We start from the raw sequence: 24,578 nt of genomic DNA, 5'->3' as shown, positions 1-24,578 counted from the left end.
TTAACTGTAGTCACCATGCTGTACATTAGATCCCTAGAACCTGATGACTGGAAGTGACCCCCTTTGACCACCATCACCCCATTTCTCTTCCCCTCCACCCTTGCAACCGCCAATCTACTCTTTCCATGAGTTTGACTGTTTTAGATTCCACCACATGCGTGAAATCAGACAGTATTTGTCTTTGTTGGACTTACTTTACTTAGTGGAATACATTCAAGGTTCATCCCAGATAGTTGCAAATGATGGGATTTTCTTCTTTTTTGGATGAATACTATTCCATTGTGTGTGTACACACATGTGTATGTATCATGTCACATTTTCTTTATCCATTTGTCCATAGATGGACACTTTAGGTTACTTCCATGTCCTGTCTGTTGAATCTAGTGAACTTGGGGTGCAGATATCTTGTCAAAGACAGTGATTTCATTTACTTTGGATATGTACCCCAAAGTGGAGCTCCTGGACCACATACTAGTTCTAGTTTTAAATTTTTGAGGAACCTCCACACTATCTTCCACGGTGGCTGTACCAACTTGCGTTCCCACCAGTAGTGCACAAAGGTTCCCTTTTCTCTACATCCTCACTAGCATTTATCTCCTATGCTTTTGATAATAGTCATTCTAATAGATATGAGGTGATATCCCACTGTGGTTTTGAAATGCATTTCCATGATAATTAGTGATATTGAGTTCTTTTTCATGTACCCATTGGCCATTTGTGTATTTTTGGAAAAATGTCTATTCAGATCCTATACCCATTTGTTTCCAAGGGAGATACCAAGGGAACATTTCATGCAAAGATGGGCACAATAAAGGACAGAAACGATATAGACCTAACAGAAGCAGAAGATATTAAGAAGAGGTGGCAAGAATACAGAGAACTGTACAGGAAAGATCTTAAGACCCAGATAACCATGATGGTGTGATCACTCACCTAGAGCTAGACATTCTGGAGTGTGAAGTCAAATGGGCCTTAGGAAGCATCACTACGAACAAAACTAGTGGACGTGGTGGAATTCCAGTAGAGCTATTTCAAATTCTAAAAGATGATGCTGTGAAAGTGCTGCATTCAATACGCCAGCAAATTTGGAAGACTTAACAGTGGCCACAGGACTGGAAAAGATCAGTTTTCATTCCAATCCCAAAGAAAAGAAATGCCAAAGAATGCTCAAACTACCGCACAGTTGGACTCATCTCACACACTAGCCAAGTAATGCTCGAAATTCTCCAAGCCAGGCTTCAGCAGTATGTGAACCGTGGACTTCCACATGTTCAAGTTGGATTTAGAAAAGGCAGAAGAACCAGAGATCCAATTGCCAACATCTGTTGGATCATTGCAAAAGCAAGAGAATTCCAGAAAAGTATCTACTTCTGCTTCATTGACTTTGCTAAACCCTTTGTGTGGATCACAGCGAATTGTAGAAAATTCTTTAAGAAATGGGAATACCAGACCACCTTATCTGCTTCCTGTGAAATCTGTATGCAGGTCAAGAAGCAACAGTTAGAACCGGACATGGAACAACAGACTGGTTCCAAATTGGGAAAGGAATATGTCAAGGCAGTATATTGTCACCTTGCTTATTTAACTTATATGCGAAGTACCTCATGCAAAATGCCATACTGGATGAAGCACAAGCTGGAGTCAAGATTGCTGGGAGAAATATCAATAACCTCAGATATGCAAATGACATCACCCTGGTGGCAGAATGTGAAGGAAAACTAAAGAGCCTCATGATAAAAGAGGAGAGTCAAAAAGCTGGCATAAAACTCAGCATTCCAAAAATTAAGATCATGGCATCCAGTCCTATCACTTCATGGCAAATAGATGGGGAAACAATGGAAACAGTGACAGACTTTATTTTCTCGGGCTCCAAAATCACTGCAGATGGTGACTGCAGCCATGAAATTAAAAGACGCTTGCTCCTTGGAAGAAAAGGTATGACCAACCTAGACAGCATATTGAAAAGCAGAGATGCTACTTTGCCAACAAAGGTCCATCTAGTCAAAGCTATGGTTTTTCCAGTGGTCATGTATGGATGTGAGAGTTGGACCATAAAGAAAGCTGAGCACCAGAGAATTGATGCTTTAGAACTGTGGTGTTGGAGAAGTTGGAGTCCCTTGGACTGCAAGGAGGTCAAGCCAGTCAATCCTAGATGAAATCAACCCTGAATATTCAATGGAAAAACTGATACTGAAGCTCTAATACTTTGGCCACCTGATGTGAAGAACTGACTCACTGGAAAAGACCCTGATGTTAGACAGTGTGTTAAAAAGCAGAAACATCACTTTGCTGATAAAGGTCTGTGTAGTCAAAGCTTTTTTTTTTTTTTTTTTTAAAGAAAGCTGAGTGCCGAAGAATTGATGCTTTTGAACTATGGTGTTGGAGAAGACTCTTGAGTCCCTTGTACTGCAAGGAGATCAAACCGTTCAATCCTAAAGGAAATCAGTCCTGAATATTCATTGGAAGGACTGATGCTGAAGCTGAAGCTCTAATACTTTGGCCACCTGATGTGAAGAACTGACTCTTTGGAAAAGACCCTGATGCTAGGAAAGATTGAACGCAGGAGGAGAAGGGAACGACAGAGAATGAGATAGTTGGATGGCATCTCTGACTCAATGGACATAAGTTTGAGCGAGCTCCAGGAGTTGGTGATGGACAGGGAAGCCTGGTGTGCTGCAGTCCATGGGATCGCAAAGAGTTGGACATGACTGAATGAACTAAACTGAACTGAATTGATGCTTGTTTGTTAATCAGATTTTTTTTTTTTTGCTATTGAGTTTTATGAGTTCCTTAATATATTTTGAATATTAATCCCTTATTGAATACATGATTTGCAAATATTTTATCCTATTTCATAGATTGCCTCTTCATTTTGTTGATTGTTTCTTTTGCTGTATAGAGGCTTTTTTGTTAACATGTAGTCCCATTTGTTTATTTTTGCTTTGTTGCTTGTGCTTTGAATGTCTTATCCAAAAACCATTGCCAAGACCAATGACAGAGCTTTTGTCATATGTTTTCATGTAGGAGTTTTGTGGTTTCAGGTGTTTCCATTTAGAGTTAATTTTTGTGTGTAAGATGGTATCCAGTTTCATCTTTTTGGATGTGAATATCCAGTTTTCCCAACTCCATTTATAAAAGACTTTCTTTTCCCCATTGAGTATTCTTGGCTTTTTTGTCACCAGGGTCTTTTGTGGTTTCATATGAATTTTAGGATTGTTGTTTTATTTCTGTAAAAATGCCATTGGAATTTTGGTAGGGACTGCGTTGAATCTGTAGATAGCTTTGGATAGTATGGACATTTTAACAGTATTCTTTTGATCCATGACTATGGGACATATTTCCATTTATTTGTGTAATCTTCGGTTTCTTTCATCAGTGTCTTATAGATTTCAGTATACAGATCTTTACCTCCTTGGTTAAATTTATTCCTAAATAGTTGATTATTTTTGATGCTATTTTGAATGGGACTGTTTGTTTCTTTTTCAGATACTTTGTTATTAGTATATAGAAATACAAGTGATTTCTGTATGTTCATTTTATATCTTACAGCTTTACTGAATTTACTTATTCATTCCACTAGTTTTTTGGGTTTGTTTTTGGAGGGTCTTTAGGGTTTTCTGTATATAATTTCATGTCATCTACAAACAAAGACAGTTTTATTTCTTCCTTTTCAATTTGGATGCCTTTTATTTATTTTTCTTGCCTGATTGTTCCACTTAGGATTTCTAGGATTGTGTTGAATAGGGATAGTGAGAGTGGAGAATCTCATCTTATTCCTGATCATAAAGGAAAAGCTTTCAACCTTTCATCATTGAGTACAGTGTTAACTGTGTATTTGTCATATATGATTTTTTCTATATAGAGATATGTTTCTTCTGGACTCAATTTGTTGAGAGTTTTTATCATAAACGAATTTTGAGTTTTGTCAAATGCTTTTTTTGCATCTGTTGATATGCTTGTATGATTTATTGTTGAATTTGGTTTGCTAAGATTGTTGAAAATTTTTGCATTTGTGTTTCTTAGAGATATTGGTTTGTAGTTTTCTTTTCTTGTAGTGTCTATACCTGGCTTTGGTATTTAAGATAATGTTAGTCTTATACAATCAATTTGAGAGTGCTTCCTCCTCTTCAATTTTTTGGAAAATTTTGAGGTTTTAAATTTTTCTTTAAATATTTGATAGAATTCATCAGTGAAACCATCTGGTTCTGGGCTTTTTTTTTTTTTTTTGGATGGGAAGTATGTGATTACTGATTTAATTTCCTTACTCATTATTGGTCTGAATAGATTTTCTATTTCATCATGATACTGTCTTGGTAGGTTGTATGTTTCTAGGAATTTATCCATTTCTTCTTGGTTGTCAGATCTGTAGGCATATAATTGTTCACAGTAGTCTCTTTTGATCATTTATATTTCTATGGTATCTAATGTAATGTCTTCTGTTTCATTTATAGTTTTTGAGTCCTATCTCTTTTTATTGGTTCAGTTTCAGTTCAATTCAGTCACCCAGTCATGTCCAACTCTTTGTGACCCCATGGACTGCAGCATGCCAGGCTTCCCTGTCTACCACCAACTCCTGGAGCTTGCTTAAACTCACATCCACCTTGAGACTTGTTTTATGGCCTAACATATGATTTGCCCTAGAAAACGTTCCATGTGTACTTGAGAAGAATGTATATTGTGTTGCCATTGGAGGGAATGTTCTATGTATGTTTGTTAGGTTCATTTGGTCTGCAGCATTGTTCAAATCTGCTATTTATTGATTCCTGTTTGGATGATCTATCTCTTGTTGAGAGTGGGATATTAAAAAATTATAAATTTATTATCTCAAGAGCACTGGTTCTCAACAGGGGATGATTTTGTCCCCCAGGGTACATTTGGCAATGTTTGGAAACATTTTTGGTTTTCACAGCTGGTGAGGAAGGGCATGGCTATTGCTACCGGCCTTTAGCAAGTTGAGGGCAGAGATGCTGCTAAACATCCTATGATACTTGGGGTAGTCCCACATCAAAGAATTATCTGGATCAAAAATGGCAATAGTGCCAAGGTTGAGAAACTCTGCCCTCGAAGAACAGGGAGAAAATGCTAACAGATTTGAGAAAGGATTGGCTAGAACCACTAATAGTTTGAGAGAACCAGGGGTGTTGGGAGGACGACAGCACTCTCCCGTGACCTGTTGGAGCTGGTTGATAGCAGTTCTAGACTGGACTTGGTATATTCTATGTACCCTCCTTGCTCCTTTGTCTCAAAGGAGACTGAGCAAAACAAAGCACACTTGTTATTTCTGCAGAGAGGAACTTTCCTTTTAACTGTTTTTCTTCTCATCAAGAGAGCATCCTGGGGATTCTGGGATCTGGAGTGGTGTGATGACCTTATTAGGAGGATAGGAATAAATCCTGAGTAACACAGTCAAGGTTGAGTGCTCCCAAGAAAGGGCATCTGAAAACGTGAGCTTCTAAAACGCTAATGGTTTCTGTTATCTTTCAGGTGGTAAATGTGTCAAGGCTCGAGGGAGACGACAATCCCGTGCAGCTCATCTACTTTGTGGAGGATCAAGATGGAGAGAGACTCAGTGCAGTCAAGTCTTCAGATCTGATTAACAAGATAGACATCCAGAGAGCAGCCATCATCTTGGGTTACCGAATTCAAGGCGCTGTTGCCCAACGTGAGTGCATGAGACTTGGCCCCTCATAGTCATCTGTGCTGAGCTGGGGTCAAAAGTCAGTCTTTCTTTGATGATAATCTCTGAATTTAAAGCCTTCTTATGTGTGCATAGTAGATTTGTGTCTTATATCTTTATTATTAGGTGTCACTTATATAAGAGGTCAGTCATTAAAATTAGTTTGCCAGGACCTTCTTTATTTAAGTTGCATGTAGTTGTAGCATTCATGGTTCTTTTTCTTACCCAGCATTTTATATTCATAGTGTTATAGTGAGTTTTAGTAGCTTAAGTTAACTTTAATATTTTTCCCTTCTTCCTGTACTAAAAAAAAAAAAAGATTTATCCTAGGTAAAATACTGTATTTTCTCTGTATTTATTCCAAAATCTTATATGTCACATTTTGAATGTTGGGGTGGGGACAGTGAGTCAAACAGGAAGCTGGGAGGTACCTTCTGAATTTATTGGCTTCCTCCTGGGTCTTATAATACAAAGAAGTCCTTGATCCTTAGCCTTTTCAATCCTATTTCTCTCCCACCCTGTCCTTACAGCACTCATAATTTAGGGGTGTTTTGATATGTCTTTATTATTGCTGGGAGAGTCTGGGCTCCTGCCCCTCCTCGAGATGGCTATTCTTAATGCCTTTTTTTCCCCAACTCACAGATTTTGGTTATTTAAAAGTAAGAAAAGGAGAGACATGAAAGAGTATATTTTTCTAAATATGCCTTTCTGAATCAGACTACTATTTTAATGTGGGTGTTTTTCCTTTATGTTCCTGGGAGCAATCCTCCTAACAGCCCAGAGATATTTCCTCCCAACGACAGTAAAGGGATAGCTAAATGTTTAGAAGGAGTTTAGCATCAGAGAGTGTTGAAAATCTCCCCCCAAATTTCAGCGATGAAGGCAGTTCTTAAAAAACGACAGCTTTGCAATGATCCTCAGTAATGGAATGTTCTTTGTAAGAGCTGTCCTTGGAAACTAACGAGGAAGAGGGTCAGTGGGCACACTTGCTCCATTTTATAGGTGATCATGGGAGAGTTGAAGCAATTAACCACGGGTGGTTTGTGTTTGTGTATTTGAGAGATGATTGTGTATTGGTGTGTTCTGTTTCAAAGCAGCCAGAAAAAATAATGAAACACTTACTTGCATTTCTTCATAGATGGTATTTCTGACTGTTGGATGGGTGCCCCAGTCCAGCTGAGCACTCACTTTTTTAGAAAAGATGCATTGCAGTAGACTCTGGGCACTTTTCAAGGCTACTTCCATCTGCTTTTGCACCTCTCTTGGCTCATTTTTGTGCTGAAGACCACGGGGGTAGCAGTCCTGGGATTGGAAGCTTCAGCCAAGACTAGAGCCAGCCCCCAAAACAGCTGTGGACCCCGTGTCAGGCCCTCATTTTGATGAGTCACAGGGTTTTACTAGGTTAGAACTAAGAAGAGTCTCAAGTTGTCCCAGCTCCTCAGTTTGGTTGTGTAACTCCAGTATTGTCAGTTGTTTTCATGCAAGATAAACTACGTGTACAAGCTATATTCATGGCAAACTAAAAGATCCAAACTGTTAACACCCTGTCACTTTCCCCATTTCCTGCAGAGTCTTTGCTTTGTAATTTGTGCTTCTTTCAGAGTGCACGTGCTTTAGAGGGCTTGCTCCCCTCCCTGGTCACTCAGGGGCCTAAACCCAAACTTAAACCAGCACTAAGCATCTCTTTTTATTGTTACATCTTCGAGTGAAAACATTCTGATCCCGTAGCATGTGTTAACCATTACAGGATATGAAAAAAGTATAAAACTTAGTCCCTGCTCAAAAAGACTGAGGTTGTGTTTGAACAGACAAGGCATAGAGTCATGACCATATTAATGAGCGAAGTAGTATTGTATATCAAGATGATACATTTATGTAATAACATGCATCGTGAAAGAACAGCACACTACTGTTTATAAGACAAAGACATCCAAGGACAAAAGAAGTTAGACAAGGGGAATCCACCGTTGTCATGGAGAGGTTGTTGTGAAGTGACCGTAATGGATGAGGGAGCTGGGCAGAGAGGAGGGGGCGTTTTGGTTTCCAGAGCCTGGTAATTGGAACCTGAGCTTTAAAAGGACCGGAAAGACTTGAGCTTTTAAGAAAAGCTGAATCTTGCAAGAGAAGGAATATAAAATGAAGAGCATGAAGGCCCAGTACTGGGAGGCTGGGTTAGGGAGAGGAGCCCATGAAGGAAATTGAGGACCGAGTAATGACAGCATGATCATCCAAGGCCATGGGAGATGGGGGGGTTGCGGTGGGAGGTAGGGGGGCGGAGGGCGGAGGATTCAGAATGTGAGTTGAGGGGACTTCCTTGATGGCCCAGTGGTTTAGACTTTACTTGCCAGTGCAGGGAATGTGAGTTTGATCCCTGGTTGGGGACCTAAGATCCCACATGCCAACAAGCCAAAACATAAAACAGAAGCAATATTGTAACAAATTAAATAAAGACTTTAAAGATGATCCACATCCAAAAAAAAATATTTTAATGTAATTGTAAAATTGACAACTATACCTTAAGTAAAGCGGTTTCCAATGCAAATTCCTATTTCAAGGGCTTAGAGAGAGACCCAGATGAAGAATGAAGACAGTGCTCACAGACCCCTTAATGGGATTTCTGATTTTTGGTGAGGATTAGAAATCTTGCTGCAGTGAGAATTTAGGGAGGGACCTGGTAGAATAAACTGGATGTCAGGAGAATAAGCTGGACGTCAGGAGACCTGGAATCAACCTCACTTGGCCATTGCATTAGCGATGTTCCTTTAGACGTGTCATGGATGTCACTGTGACATCTGCTGTGTTGTAGCTGGAACATCCTGAGTTGTGTTTACTGCATCCCGTTTTTTGTCTTCAGGGGGTCATCATCTCTCCCCAGTTGTCTTGAGCTGAAATGACGTGGGAGGGTTTCTGCTAGTAGAGGGGGCATTCACTGTCCAGTAAAGGAGCGCAGAGGACTCACCGGGAGACCTTGCTTCCTCGTGTGCAGCTGTGGACAGGGTGAAGAGGCCGTCCCCCGAGTCCCAGAGCAGCAACCTCTGGGTCATCGTGGGCGTGGTCGTGCCGGCGCTGGTGGTGCTGGTGATTGTCGTCATCCTCTACTGGAAGCTCTGCCGCACGGACAAGCTGGACTTTCAGCCTGACACCGTGGCCAACGTTCAGCAGCGTCAGAAGGTAAGGGGCGGCCCCTCCACCCCACGTTCACGTGAGCGTCTTGTGGGCTGGGCTGGGGTGAGTTCGGGCTCCTGGTACTGAAGGACGGGGAGAGGGGCTGGTCAGGAAATCTTCCGGGCCTGCGGGTGGTGTCCCTTCACTTCCGTGTTTGTTTGCTGAAAGCCAGGTCTTCTGTAGTGTTCAATACCTGCCCAGGAAAAGAAGCTGTGTAAAGACGCAGTAATGCTGTGGGCTCCGAGTTCCACTGTGATTTTATTTTTGAGATATTCAGTTACAAAATCATATCCATTCTGTGCATGAATTCTGATCTATTTTAACCCTGGACGCGTTCAGAGAGCAAGAGCCAAGGTAGGTTTTCTTTGATCTACAGCCCCGCTGGGTGGCTCCTTTATTTTCTGTCTACCTTACTGCAAGCCTACTTATCACCTTGATCAAAAGCACTTAATCATTAAAAAGTGGTAATATGTGCCTTTTTCATTTTGATTATATATATATGTATGTACGTACATAATGAGTCTTTATTTGACAACCTTCAAAAAAAGTTCGGAGTACTAGTCAACCAAAAGGAATTCTGTGTGGTCTTTCTTGTTAACAACACCCAAAATGCATCAGCTGCAGTTTCCAGATTGGGATACTTTAGGGAAGAACAAAACAACCTGAGTACAAAATTTTCTATTTTTTTTTTCCATATCCCCCCTACCCAACCCTACTCTGCAGTCTTTTAGAGTTAATTAATCTTACACCTAATTTGACAGCAGTTTCTTTCTTTATTAGCAACTCTTTTTCCATGTCTTTCCAAGGCATTCCTTGGAAATTTATAATAGCAGTTTTTAGTGTTTATAATAGCAGTTCCCTTCTCATACTTATGTTTCAACAGTATCTGCAGTATTTGTCACATATAAGTTTCAGAGTGAAGACACAGCATCTTGGTCAGTGTCTGGCTCCTCTGGTGAAGCCTGAACATGCCAAGTAAGAGAAGAGCTGGTTAGGTGCAAACCCTGAGCTCAGCACACCTGTCAGCCTCACCCAGGGCATGAGAAGTGGTGGCTACCGACTCTAATAACATGTATCCACTCTGGGTCACACATTTAGAGGACTCGATGGACTCTAAGAGTTTAGTGAGAAAAAGAAATCAAGAGGCAGAAGAACAGGAAATACATGACCACCTATTAACCTTCTAATTTTACTCTGATTTTCTGGGTATTAAAAAATCCTGTACATAATAAACCTAGACCTGATGGATGAAAAAAGTGAAAGCGAAAGTCACATCCAACTCTTTGCAACCCCATGGGCTATACAGTCCAGGCCAGAATACTGGAGTGGGTAGTGTTTCCCTTTTCCAGGGGATCTTCCCAACACAGGGATCGAACCCAGGTCTCCTGCATTGCAGGTGGATTCTTTACCAGCTGAGCCACCAGGGAAGCCCAAATTAATTCAGCACTATTTAAAGTCATTTTTGGGGTTGTTTCTTTGACCACACTGTGCAGCATATGGGATCTTAATTCCCAGACCAGGGATCGAACCCACATTCCCTGCATCGAAAGTGTGGAGTCTTAATCACTAGACCACAAGGGAAGTTCTGATGGATGAAAAAAAGAATTTAAAATTTATTTTGCTTGTAAAAGTAAATGAAGCGCATTCTTCTTCTTATGATTTAACTAAGAATTGCAAACTCTTGATTAAATTGCAAGCTTATGGTTATCCAGCATTTTGGAAGCAGTTTATACATTAAGGTTATATTTATTACCCATCTTCATTTATTATTGACATAATCTGCTAAGGTTGTTTTGTTGTCAGACTGGTGAATAGCATGGAAAAAACCTGGGGGGTAAAGTCCTTGTTGTACTAAATGATTCATCGTGTGACTTTCACTGTGGTGACATCAGCAATCGGTTTGGAAATGTTTCGGGTTCTGGTGAAAGAGCCCTGTTACAGAGAGATATAGCCAGTGTAGACGGTTCTGTATTTGGGTCTGTACTGTGCTGTGATTCCTCACATAAACACTCCTGTGGAAACCTATCCATTGTCTCTCACTTCAGTAAACTGTCAAGAGAACCACATCCCTGAAGTTCACAACGGACTGTTCTGAAATATTCTAACCCCTGATGCTGCTATCCCTCAAATAAACAGTTTCCAATAGAACTTTCCGCCTTTGGAGTTGTGTTCTTCTGCATGTGCTGCCTGGGTTGGCGTATTCACTTTTACAGCATCTTTTCAGGAAAGGTTTTTTGTACCAAGGATTCCGCAAGAGAACAGGTGTCCTTGACTTGGTTAGAAGTGTAGCAGGGTCTTTGTTTTGCTGACATAAGAGCCCATCGTTTGGATCTTGTCATGTTTTTCTAATAAGAAGATGATGCTATCCATTTAGTTCAAAAACAAGCATCTCTGCTTCATAAGTGTTTCTTCTAAGATTATCTGACAATAGTAAAGTGCCTCTAGCCTATTCTTCAGGGCACTTTGCAAAGATGCTGTCTTCCCTGTGACTCAAAAGAGCAGAGGCTCTTTTTCCTTCTTGTGTGGCTGTTTTCACTCTCTGCTCTGCTCACCCCGCCCCCTGATGCTGCTTCACTGCTATTCTCTGAAATCTTTTAGCAAATCCCAGAGCTGCAAACATCTGGAAACAATAAATCTGCTGACCCCAAATCCACACCCCTTTCTTCTTGTAACCAGAGGGAAACCTCTTCCTATTGTCTGAGAGTAGATTAGTTTTGAAATATGATAAGAGAGAGAAGCCATTCTGTCCTATTTTGAGGCACAGTCTTTTAAAATTTTGAATGATAAAAAGAAAAAACACAAACCCTAACGCATGTCTTTCTTTTTATCTGTATTCTCTTTAATCTGTAGCCCAAAGGCATCACTTTTTACTGCTACCAGTAAAATTACAGCTTGGACCCGCCTCGCCCTGTTGAGGTTCTATTTAAAGACATGAACAGCATTGGCTTAGATGTTGCCTGCTTGGTGAAAACTTGTTCCTTCTCATGGGGACGTTCCACACCCCGTGGTTGGCCTGGGACCTGGTTCCTGGCTCGCGGGCACCGTGGGCGGCCGGATGGGGCTGCCTCAGACGCCGCGTGTTCATTCAAGTGCTGAGCCTTTGCTCTCCGCCCAGCAGGGTCGGCCTGGGTGACCAGTGCAGATAACATGTGGCCCCTGCCTTTGAGGGCTTTGATGAGGGAGGAAGCGGCTCAAAGCCGACACACAGCAGCCTCTGTCCAGGGCTCTGGGGCAGCTCAGATAAGGGGCTGAAGCTTGGAGGCTGAGGAGGGGAAGCCAGAGGAAGTGGGCCCAGGTGGTGGGGGAGGGCAGGTGTGGACAGCCGGAAGAATGGGGCGAAGGTGAATGTAGCGAAGGGCACAGCCAACACCAAGGTGACAGGTGTAGGCAGGAGCGAGGCTTGGAGGGGTTTCTGGGACGTGCCAACGGGTGGAGGTGATGCTCTCGGCTTGGGGGAGCGCTGAGGGGTTGTCAGCGGGGAGAGTAGCTTGGACGCATTGATTTGTTTTTGTTTTCAAATTTAGTTGCATTGGGTCTTTTGGTGTGTGCCCGGGCTCTTCGTTGTGGCTCCCAGGCTTTCTCTAGTTCCAGTGGGAGCTTCTCTTGTTGTGGCTCCCGGGCTTTCTCTGGTTCCAGCGGGAGCTTCTCCTGTGGTGGCGCCCAGGCTTTCTCTGGTTCCAGCGGGAGCTTCTCCTGTGGTGGCACCCAGGCTCTAGAGCTCGTGGGCTCAGACGTTACAGTGCTGCATGGGCTTAGTCACCCCAAGCACAGGGGATCTTAGTCCCCCAACCAGGGATCGAACCCACGTCCCCTGCATTGGGAGGCAGATTCTTAACCATGGGGCCACCAGGGAATCCCCTGGACACACTGATGTTTGAAACAGTTCCTGAAGAGGGCAGTGTGATCAGCGGGTTGAAGTGAAGCTGGAAGAGTTCCTCCCATCTGAGCAGAGTTGTCTCATCCCTTCTCTGCAAGGATCGTGTTAACACCTAAAGTGTTGGTGGCTCCAGGGTGTTCTGGGTCAGCTGACCAGGACTTGCCAGGGCCTGGGGGTGGGAGGATCTTGGAGAACTGCTTGCCCACCTCCTAGACCTTGGGGTGAGCCGTGGCCCCACGCTGGGCTGCAGGGGAGACCCCGGGGTGGCAGTAGGCTCGCCTTGTCTTCACCCCCTCAGTGGAGACAGCATGGTGGCCCTGGTGACTCCCCCGACCACATGCATCAAACAGCAAGCGCTTAAACAATGGCGCTGTCTTGGAGGTGGTGCGTTTTTGTTCAGCCACTTTGGGGGTCGGCTCTGTGGTTTCCCTTGTCATCTCAACTGCTCCTTCCTAAGGGGGCTCAGGCTAACCCGAGTCCTGGGGACTTCACTCTGCGTTGTTCCATCTGGGTCATATTATATTTATGGCTCACACATTTTAAAATTCATCCGGCATCTCTCCTGTTACTTGGCTGACCTGCCGTACCAGCCCACCCCAACTTGTCAGCGACATATTCCAGTGAGACACAGACAGTGGAGTTGTCCCCTCTGTGATACATTAAAGAAGGAACAAAAGAGCTGTCTGCTTAGAAAAACTGGGTCCTAATAGGAATATTGAAAGCACTCGTGAATCTTGACTCTTATAAAATGCTGATTGATGCTTTTTTTCTGCGTGTGAAGGCTGGAAGCACAATATGCCAGACTTAACCCTATAGATTTTTTTAAGACATAGAAAAACTAGAAAAAGTGTTCTGGGAAACAGGGAAGAAACAAAGGGAGCTAATAGTTCCATAAGTGAGGGGAGCAGTGTTTTCTCTAATTTTTTCCTTCTGTGTGGAGATGGCCTTTGTTTTGTGTATAAGCAGACTGGTTGCCAAATTTCTATTGTCATAGGAGGAGGCGACTCACCCAGCCTGAGAGAAGTCAGGGATCTAATGAACGTATTTAAAGATGCTAGTTGGAATGAACCAAAGCCAACAGGACTTTAAGGCTGTAATGGATGTGTATTTCATTTATGATGTACACCCTTTTCTTGGTTCCCCACAAAATCCAGTAAGTTTGGTGACCTTTTTTAAATTTGTTCAGTCATCAGATATTTATTGGGGGTCTACCGCAGGTCACGTTGCTGAATTAAAACATTTTGTATCTAAATTTATATCTATAGTTTTATCTGGTCTCTGAGAACTCTCAACTGTCTATTTATATCAACTTTCATCGACCAAGAGCAATAATATTGCTGTCAGTCTCATTTGTTTGGTGCCTTGGCATTTATGAAGCATTTTGACATTGTCGGGGAGGAAGGAATTTTATAGGCTGGTCTACAAATTAAATCGACCTGAGACAGATTGACAGGAGGAAATCACAGAAAGTTTCAATAACATGGGTTCATAGGAGAGACCCATGTATGGAACTGAGTAACTCACCACAATGGCCAAAGTGCTCACCTTAAATACCACCAGCAGCTAAAGACAAAAGAGGATGTCAGAGACGGTGATTTGGGACTTTAGAAGGGAGGAAGGCAGTTCACAGGGAGATGGAAAAGCAAAGGTTTGGTAAATAAATGCTTGGTGAGTCTTGCAGAGATGGGGGACCAGAGAGGAATGGTGATCGCTCTCTTTCTGGAATAGGTCCTCTGTCTGTATTTTTTAGGCAGTTAGATGGGGGAATATCAGAGTTTTTCCTGAGTCTTTTGGGCCTTGCTTGTTTTCATCTTGAAATAATACACCTGCCAAAGACACATTGTTGTTCAGTTGCTCAGTCGTGTCCGACTCTTTGTGACACACGCCCCCCCCCCCCCCCCCGTCACACCCCCATGGACTGCAGCACGCCAGGCTTCCCTGTCCTTCACTATCTCCTGGAGCTTGCTCAGACTCATGTCCATTGAGTCGATGATGCCATCCATCTTGTCCTCTCTTACCGCCTTCTCCTCCTGCCCTCATTCTTTCCTAGCAACAGGGTCTTTTCCATAAGTCGGCTCTTCGCATCAGGTGGCCCAAGTATTGGAGCTTCAGCATCAGTCCTTCCAATGAATATTCAGGATTGATTTCCTTCAAGATTGGCTGGTTGGATCTCCTTGCTGTCCAAGGGACTCTCGAGACATTTGGGGGTAGCAAATTTTGTTCCCCTACGATGTATATATATGTTTTTTTCTTGCCAAGGTTTTCATCTTTTTTTTTCAGTTTTTTAAAAAACTTATTTTTAATTAGGGGATAATTTTTATAGTGTTGTGTTGCTTTACAACAGTGTGAATCAGCTGTAAGTAAAACTATAGCTCCTCCCTCTTGAGCCTCCCACCCACCTCTCTAGGTCATCACAGAGCACCGAGCTGAGCCCCCTGTGCTATATAGCTGCTTCCCACTGATGTACGTTTCTTACATAAACCTAAGAGTATATCAGGGCAGGCATTTAGTTCCTAGACCTGGCTACACAGGCTGTACCAAGGAGGCGATGCTGTCTATATTCTTCCCTTATTCACTTTAGAGACCTTTGCTTGGAGGAGGCAATCTGTGGCTCTTCCTTAAATTTTGATAAAAGCAAATCATCTAACTTTCAAAAGAGGAGATTTTGATTAGATGACTATTGATGATATCTGTTACTCTCTCATTTAGAGGAAACTTATGGAGCTAAAATGAGGTGTAGCTGGGGCCAAGCAGCCCCATGGATGAGAGATGTGCCTCTCCTGTAAAGCAGGAGAAGGATTCTTGAGAAAGGAGGAACCAGAAGTTTATCTACAGAGGTTGTCTGTCTGGCGTTTGATTGCTTTAAAAGGAACACATGCCCCCAGGAAGGTGTGTGTGTGTATGCATTTTCAGTTGTGCCTGACTCTTTGCGACCCCATGGACTGTAGCCCGCCAGGCTCCTCTGTCCACGCAATTTTCCAGGCAAGAATATTGGAGCGGGTTGCCATTTCCTCCTCCAGGGGATCTTCCCGACCCAGGGATCGAACCTGTCTCTTGCATTGGCAGGCGGATTCTTTACCACTTGCTCCACCTGGGAAGCCCACAGTCCCAGAGATATGCAGAGCCCCGGTGAAGATGGCTGGGAGGTAGGGGGAGTCATGGAGATGCAGGTTTGGGCTCATTGTTTGGGAAACAACGTTTTTGAGCCAAGAAATGTGCACCACGCACTATCTGCCTGTGTGTGGTGAAGTTGACTGCTGGTAACAAGATGTTACTAATTTAGAAAATATAGGCATGCCAGTCTTTGCCTTTTGTTTCCAAGCAGCGTTTTTGTAAGCATGATTTGTATCAAGTTCTGTCCCCCTCTGCTGGCATAAGTCGTTATTGCAGACTGCTTTCCTTCTACCCATCCAGCCTAGCTTTTTAGTGCTGAAAGACCTTAGAGATCACAAACAGAAGCCACTGATGTTGTCGCTCACCTGTACGTAAGGTTAGCACAAATACTGCAAAACCTTTCAAAAAAAAAAAAAAACCTTTCACTTCCACATGCAGTATATTGTCTAGAATGGCTCCTTAGATGAGTTGGACTTTGTCTTCTGAGTGATAGCACTCTCTGTGAGTGTAGAATTCAGCCTGATGGAATTGCATGGGGGACTCCTGCCAAAGAGACCCTTGGGACCACTACTAATATGTGGTTTATTTTCCTCTACTTTGCAAGCGAAGCAAAGGAAACAGTTAATACCCACGCCTGGGTATTACAGTCTGGTCTTCTCTCATTCCCCTCTGTCCTGACCCTTCTAGTGCAGCTAATGTGATCTTTTACCAGATCTCAAGTCTTCTCTGGCCCCTGATGCAATTGAGGACATTCTCTGAGTAGCCACCTCTTTTTATTTCTACATTCGGTCTGTCCTCCGGGTCCTAGCACAAGTCCCCATTCTCTGAGAAGAGTCTCACCCCATGCCACTATCCAGGCTTGGGTCATTGCTGTGACAGTGGTCAGCATTGTCTTCTGATGCCTTATATCGTGGTCTAACTTTTTAATCTTTGTATTTTAATCTGTAGCAAGTATCTGTCTTTCCTGAAAACTCAAGGTATAATTCTTGCACGGGTCAGTGTTCTAGAGATGCATGTTGAATTTGATGGGTAAGATTGAAAGCACACTCTTGGGTCAGAAGTTGGCACTCACCATCCTGCTGGCACTCACCATCAGCTTGACTGTCTCACTTGTGTGTGTGTGTTTCAGTTGCAGATCCCTAGTGTGAAGGGCTTCGACTTCGCTAAGCAGCACCTGGGTCAGCACAATAAGGACGACATACTGATCATTCACGAGCCAGCCCCACTGCCGGGACCCGTGAAGGACCACACCACACCCTCTGAGAACGGAGATGTGCCGAGCCCCAAGGCAAAGATCCCTTCCAAGAACATCCGTCACAGAGGAAGGTTCTTACTGGGCTTTCTGTATTGTCCGCTATCGCGACCCGCGGTTCTCTTTTCCATTTGTCAGTTTCCAGTAGCAGAAGGGCTGACGGTGAGTGTTGCCCGAGTCTGCAGCCTGGAAGACTGATGAGATTGGCCCCCAAAATCAGCACACCCAAGGGCCCTTGATCCGTTCTAATGGACTCCCAGAGGAGGCCTGTGGGCTTTCTTTCCCCAAAGTGGGTAAGGTTATGAATCACCGATCCGTATGCTTTGGTGGTCCCCTTGGAACTTCATTTGGAATTGACCAGCTCGAGGGTATATATTCTGGGGTGACCACGCTAGGCCCTCTGGAGGTGATGTTAGGAATAATGTACAAAAATGTATAAAAAGTGCATGGCTTATGATACACACTTGGCCAGCATCGGCTCTGCCCTTGACTGTTATGCCAGTGGTTGGAGCTGTGGCTTCCTTGCTTGATTTGCAGGTGACCTTCATCACACCCTGCTTTCCTTGCGTGGCTTTTCTCCATCTGCCCCTGCTGTTACCCTCGTTAGCATGTGTGCATGGATTCTTCATCACCCTGCACCCAGCTCCCCTTTCCCAGTTAATTCCCATTCCTCTTACCAACATTAAGCACACGGGGCACTGCTCCTAACAGACTACCTAGTGTGACCCTATGGCCCTGTGAGACGGGCTGCCCTTCTCTAAAGAAGACAATGTGCAGGGTCAGGTTTTATTAACTTGTGTTTAGGTCAAAGCGTGATCAGGCTTTGGTATTGAAGCCCCCAATTATCAGCCTTCTTTTGAGCTTTGGAATGCCAAATTCTGGTTTTCTGTTGAGAGGGGAAAAGTGTGTGATCATACCAACATTCAAAATGACATTGTAATTTCTGATTTATCAGAAAGCATACCCCAGGGGTTCTGGCCTAGTTTTAAGAATTTAATGAACGTTAGAACATGATCTTTACAAAAGAAGATGAATAATGTAGAGAGAGATCATTTGCTTAATTATTTTGCAGAGTGAGAATAAATCAAATCATTAAAGATTATTGAATATGCCAGTACAATTTAACAAAGTCTTTTTTTCTCATCTGGAAGCCTCATCCTAGACACTTAGTCACAACATCTCAATGGTCTGCATGGTTAATATCACAGTTTAGCATCCCTCAGGGGCACTAGAATGTCTGGGCATTTCAGAAAGTTCAAAGAGAAAGGGTGTTAACTGATTAAGGCTTTTCAGTGAATCCTGGAGCAACTTGGGTTCTATGACACACTTGCTTTTTTAAATATAGAATCAATTAACAGCGATAATCATTGCCTTTGTGTTAGAAGTGTAGGCTTCCTCCAAAGATTTGGATTTATATGGGGTGACTGCAGAATGACCCTAGCTTCCTAGAAATTCTGCAGGCCCAGCTAACTCCTAACCAAACTTGAATCCCAGATCCTCTGATCCAACCCACACCAGTCCCAGATTGCCTGGGAGCTTGGGGGGATGGGGGGACTGTCCTCCAGCGAGTACTTGCTTTCCTAGCATTTGTCGAAATGAGTCTGCTGAGCCGTTTAGTAAGGCATGTCATGCTGTCCTCACAAGGTAACTGTGCTATCAGTGTGGTCCTTGAAGATGCTGCACCTCGAAACAAGGTTTTGGACCCTTTGACTTCTCCCAGTTTTGCCCAGAAGCCTGGCTTCCCCATCCAGATGAATGTGACCTTTCTACCTGCTTTCTTTCTTTTTCCTAACATCTGCATTTGTTTTGTGTCTACAGAGTTTCTCCCTCAGATGCCGACTCCACAGTAAGTGAAGAGTCCAGTGAGAGGGACACAGGGGACAAGACTCCAGGAGCCGTGACCGATGGCAAGTCCCACAGAGCCCCACAGAGTGGTCTGTGACCCTTCTTGTTCTCCACTTTAAAAGTAGAAATTATGAGGGACTTCCCTAGCAGTCTAGTGGTTTGGACTCTGCCGTTTCATTGCAGAGGGTGTGGGTTCGATCCCTGGTCAGGGAACTAAGCTCCCACAAGCCCTGCGTTGTGGTGAAAAAAAAAGTCATTATGAGGTTCTAGTAGGCTAGACTCTTATACTGCTTCAAATGCAGAACATAAAAATACCCTGTGCATTAGAATATTCATCATTCATACAGTGGATTTCTCAGATTAATTGTCACCGTCTAACGCTGTATCAGTGTCTGCATTGAGCTGGTGGGCCAGGCTAGAAGTTAAGACATTCACTGATGTGTGTTTTGAGGTTACTGGTCATGTTTGAATCTAGTTCGGGGTCCTAACAATTTTCCTCTTCAAAGGACAAGGAGGAATCCAACTAAAACTGCATCCAGGGTTCAGTGACCTTCTTCGGAGCCCATTTAAGCATTTCACAGCTGTCACTGTCAGCAGGCTGGTTAGTTACTTATTCTAGGTCCAAGGGCTTTATATTTGGTCCCATTCCTAGGCCTGTCTTCCAGCAGATAGTTGAGCGTGGTCAGATGGCTGCATGTGTTGTCAGATACTGTTGCTTCTTAGGCCAGGTTTGAAATGTACTTCACTCCCCTTCTGAAGAGTATTGTTGTAAAATTCATGTGTCTTGCAGTAGAACTTAGCTCATCGGTCTTACTAGACTTGGAACCTTTTTTGGCCTGATGACAGGGTAGCTTTGGTGTTAGTTTAATAGATTCTGTTAAATAAATGCTCTTGTGCTTGCTGGAGCTTTATTTATATTTCAGGGCTGTGTTTTAGTAGTGCAAAGAAAATGGAAGTGTCTCTGGATATCATTTTATTATTTTTTTATTTGGCTGTGTCACGCCTCTTTTGGGATCTTTGCTCCCAATTAGGGATTGAACCCAAGCCCTTGGTAGTGAAATTGCAGAGTCCTAACCACTGGACTGCCAGGGAATTACCAGGATGTGATTTTTAATAGTAATTTTTATACTTACGTTTTCCATGACAAATATCTCTGTATAAAATTGCAGTACAAAAAAAAAAAAAAACAAAACAACAACAACAACAAAAAAATTGCAGTACAGACTGAACCATCTTCTGTAAATGAATAGATTATGGACAGAGTTGGAGAGCCTATTTTATCCACTGTCATGTTTGTGACCTTGTATGTCCCTTAGTTGTGGGAACTCCTCTGGGACTAAACCAGCTGATTTTTGAGATGCCTTCCAGTTGTTTCTTTTTTGGTGTTAAAAACGAAAACAAAAAAGAAAAACCTTAGAATAAGGGAAGAATTTTTTTCTTTGGATCTAATGATCTAATTTCATAGAATCTTAAAAATTAGTTAGCACGATGGTAATAGGTGCACTGTTTCAGATAGACAGGATTAAAATCTAATTTTGATCCTGGGAAAGAAATATTTGGGGGAAAAAATCAGCTCTGGAGCTTCTTAATTTCTGTTAATTGTATGTCTGAGTAAATCTTCCTCTTTAGTTCCTGTTTTTAACTCCTTCTGTGCTTAATTGCTCAGTCGTGTCAGACTCTTTGTGACCCTTTGGACTGCAGCCCACCAGGCTTCTCTGTCCATGAGATTTTCTAGGCAAGGATACTGGAGTGGGTTGTGATTTCCTCCTCAAGGGGATCTTCCCAACCCAGGCATCAAACCATCGTCTTCTGTGTCTCCTACATTGTAGGCAGTTTCTTTACCCACTGAGCCATCAGGAAAGCCCTTTAACAATCCTTGCTAATAGTATTAGAACCAGTATATTATACATGGCTAACAAAAGTCAAATATCACTCTCAACATATATTCAAAATCCAGGTAGTAATAAGCATGTCAGTGTTGGGGCTTAGAGTTGACCATGGAAGGAGACAAGTGGCCTAGACATTCTTGTGGGTCCTAGAAGGCTCACATGCCGCTATTTTAATTTAAAGATGTACTTACTTATTGATAATGGAATTAACATTCCTTTATAAATGTTCTGTTGCTTCAGTATTTCAGTAATTCAGATTGCCCTTTCCTGTGTCATTCTGTTCTGTGGACATCATCTTACACTATAATTTCTATCCTTATTTTTTTTGTTTTATAATTTTTTAAAAGATTTTAATACCTACTTGCCTTAAGGCAGTATTTGCGCTGCATTGATCTATGTAGCCCTTGTACACTCCATTGTCATTATTATCCAGGCAGTTTTTTAAAAAATTGTGCAGTGGATAGCAAACGATAAAAATATGTATTATATGTAAAATAATATGTGTGTTACATATGTATACTAATCCAGTTTGCTTATATATATATGTAAGGAGATATATATATGTCTTTAATGTATGAATATGGCAAACAATATATCGCATTTTTTAGCCTTTTGGAAGGGTTGAGTTCCAGGCAGTCTAGAAGTTGAGGCTTTCTGTGCATCTCCTGCTTCTCCTATTGCAGCTGGTGAATTATAGAGCAAGGATCCAGTTGAGGGGTGGGAAGGGCCAGGGCAGGAGTCAGTCCCAGGCCTGCAGCCCCAGGGACCCAGGCAGGCAGATGACATGAGCGGAGGGGCCTTTCTTCCTGTCACCTTTGCACCCTGGTTTTTTTTACCATCCTGGAGGAGGCCACCTCTGCCTTCAGTATCAGTGACTTAATGGGACACCCTTTGTGACATTTGCCGTTGGTTTAAAAGTTTGGGTTAGCAAGGCGGGCCTTATCTGGTAGAGCTAATTATCTCCTGCTAGGCTTCGTGCCTGTAATTTGAGTAGCTCCCTGGTGAACGGTGCTGTCTGGCTGGGTTTGCATTACACAAAGGGTCAGGCTCCCTCCAGGCAGGCAAAGAAAGCCCAGGAACAGCCTGAATGCAGACAAGTGTGCCTCCTCGCTAAGAGACATCTTCATTCACAGAGTTAAGTATGTAATTTCTAATTACTTGGGATGAGTATTACTGAACATAAATGCATATAATTCAAATTGAGAGAAAATACAAAGATTTGTCCCCCACTACTGTGCATTCCTTATATAAAGTATCAGCTACTTACTACTCCTTACTGCTTTGCTCAACACTTTTTTACACTGAGGGAAAACCTCTACATTTTTCACTTATGACTGAGGTTTCAAAACTCAGGCTTTTGTTTAGAAACAGTTTCTACATGCCCTTACTCCTTCTCTTGGCCTGTGTGTGTGTGCTCAGTCATATCTGAATCTTTTGCAACCCCTTGGACTGTAGCCCGCCAGGCTTTTCTGCCCATGGAATTTTCCAGGCAAGAATACTGGGGTGGGTAGCCATTTTCTTCTCCAGGGGATCTTCCAGACCCAGGGATGGAACCCATGTCTCTTGCGTGTCGTGCATTGGCAGATGGATTCTCAACCACTAGCGCCACCCAGGAAGCCCCTCTCTCGGTGTTTGGCCATTTATTTTCGAGCAATGTTAGAGTAGCCCAGAGGTGACTGTGGCTTAGAGAAAGGGCATCAGGGATCTTAGTGCATGAATTTGGGAGTTCTTTTCATCTATTTGGCCCTTCTTAATCTCTCTCTTTGCTTTTTAAAAATAAAAGTTTATTGAGATTATTTCTGTTATAAAAGTAATACTGACTAGAGAAAATCCTCATTATAGAAAATACAAAAAAGTGGAGAAAATGACCCATTACACCAAGATCCAGTCTCTATTAACATCGTAACGTGTTTTTCTTTTTTCTATACATTTAAGTGTCTTTCTTCTTTGCAGTTCTGATTACTAAAAAAAAATTCATTGTGGTGAAATATATATAGCCCTAGAATTTACCCTTTTAACCATTTTTTGAGTGTTATCTGCATCTCTTTGTAAAGAAGAAACTAATTCCTTGCAGCAGCAGCTTTTTCTTCTCTTTGACTCCTCAGCTTCATTTTTTGCTGCATTAGAACTGAAAAGCCAGCAGCATTCACCATTAATCAGTACAGCAGGTCCACAGTCCCCCTGGTCTTTTTTTTTTTCCCGACGGTAAGTTGCCTTGGCAACTAAATTTATATCACTCTCACTCCAGATGAGCATGGACGTTCAGAGCTGTTATAAATGTTGTCCTCCACGTTCTGTTAATTGCTCCTGGCCGGCCAACCTCAGGCTCCTCTTACCATTTACCCTGTCTTACTGAAGACTTGGAAACACCTTTAGACAGAACAGGACCATCTGGGGCACAAAGTGTCATAATGATTTTCTTATCTTCCCTACAGATATCTGTAATTATTACTGAGGCTGAAGGAGACACTATTTAACCCAGACAGTTTAGGCTCAAAGAGTGACATTTCAAGTATTCTGCCATGGAGTTGTGGATGTGTTTTTGGTCTGGGACCCATCTAAGGATTCTTTAGGAAATAATCCGTAATAATTGTGATGGTTTGCTCTTTTCTTAGGGTGACGGTGTTTACTAACTCTGCTCTTCCCTCTGTTCCAGGGGCAGCACCCAGTTCAGGGAACGAGCAGCACTCGTCAGCCTCCATCTTCGAGCACGTGGACAGGATCTGCCGCCCCTCGGAGGCCGGTCGGCGGGTCCCCAGTAAAATCCAGCTGATTGCCATGCAGCCCATCCCGGCCCCTCCAGCCCCGCACCCCGCCCTGGCCGACCGCGGGGCAGAGACCAACAGGATTCACAAGGAGGTATCTGCTTTTATGGAAAATTACTGTACTGCTCCATATAGTAATTAAAAAAAACCAAAAAGCCCTTAGATTCTGATTTGGTCAGTGCTTAAAAATGAGTTAAAGTTAGTGTCAAAAGGTCACTAACAATGTGAGCTCCTCACGTGTGTGCGTGCATGCAAGTTGCTTCAGTTGTGTCCAGCTCTTTGGGACCCCATGGACTGTAGCCCACCAGGCTTCTCTGTCCATGGGATTCTCCAAGCAAGAATAATGGAGTGGATTGCCATGCCTTCCTCCAGGGGATCTGTCTACCTGACCCAGGATCGTGTCTCTTATGTCTCCTGCATTGGCAAGCGAATTCTTTACCACTAGCGCCATCTGGGAAGTCCCATGAGCTGCTCACGACGATTCTTAATTTTAAATCTGCTACTCAGTATTTTTAGGTCAGATACTGATCATGGACACTAGTGGGCACATTGGGAGATGTGCAGACTAAAGACCAGGGCCGGCTGTCCTTAGAAAGTCCGCCTTAGCCTGTGGCTGGGGTTTGGGAATGAGATTTTGGAAAGATCCCCACCATTCTCAGAATGGAGTGGCTCGCTGTACCTAAACTGTTTTTGTACAAACAACATGATGTATGCTGAACAGCTCTTCCTGGAGTCTGAAATTTTGGTACATGCTAGGCAGAGAGTGCCTATATGAGCAGTCTCCAGTGAAGACCCTGTGAGCATTGAGTATCTAATAAGCTTCCCTCGTAGATGTTTGGCACGTGTTGTCACAGGTCATTGCCAGAGGAATTCAGCACACCCCACGTGACTTTACCGGGAAAGGACTCCTGGAAGCTTGTGCCTGGGTCCTCCAGACCTCATCCTATGTGCCATTCCCCTATGCTGGTTTTGCTTTGTAGCTTTTTGCTGTAAT

The 24,578-nt window shown here is 43.1% G+C and overlaps 1 protein-coding gene across 1 annotated transcript in view; it reads left to right on the top strand.

Annotated features, from left to right (window-relative positions):
• Nucleotides 1-24,578, top strand: part of KIAA1549 (KIAA1549 ortholog) — a 125,099-nt gene that overhangs the window by 63,444 nt on the left and 37,077 nt on the right. The window contains exons 9-13 of the mRNA XM_043463833.1: nucleotides 5,485-5,662; nucleotides 8,664-8,848; nucleotides 16,963-17,159; nucleotides 18,904-19,019; nucleotides 23,476-23,678. Coding sequence (XP_043319768.1) covers nucleotides 5,485-5,662; nucleotides 8,664-8,848; nucleotides 16,963-17,159; nucleotides 18,904-19,019; nucleotides 23,476-23,678 — 879 coding nt within the window. The remainder of the gene's footprint in view (nucleotides 1-5,484; nucleotides 5,663-8,663; nucleotides 8,849-16,962; nucleotides 17,160-18,903; nucleotides 19,020-23,475; nucleotides 23,679-24,578) is intronic.

The sequence above is a fragment of the Cervus canadensis genome, chromosome 3 (assembly GCF_019320065.1).
Source record: "Cervus canadensis isolate Bull #8, Minnesota chromosome 3, ASM1932006v1, whole genome shotgun sequence".
NCBI lineage: Eukaryota > Metazoa > Chordata > Mammalia > Artiodactyla > Cervidae > Cervus > Cervus canadensis.
Note: the sequence above shows the minus strand (reverse complement) of the source record. Positions and strands in the feature narration are given on the sequence as shown.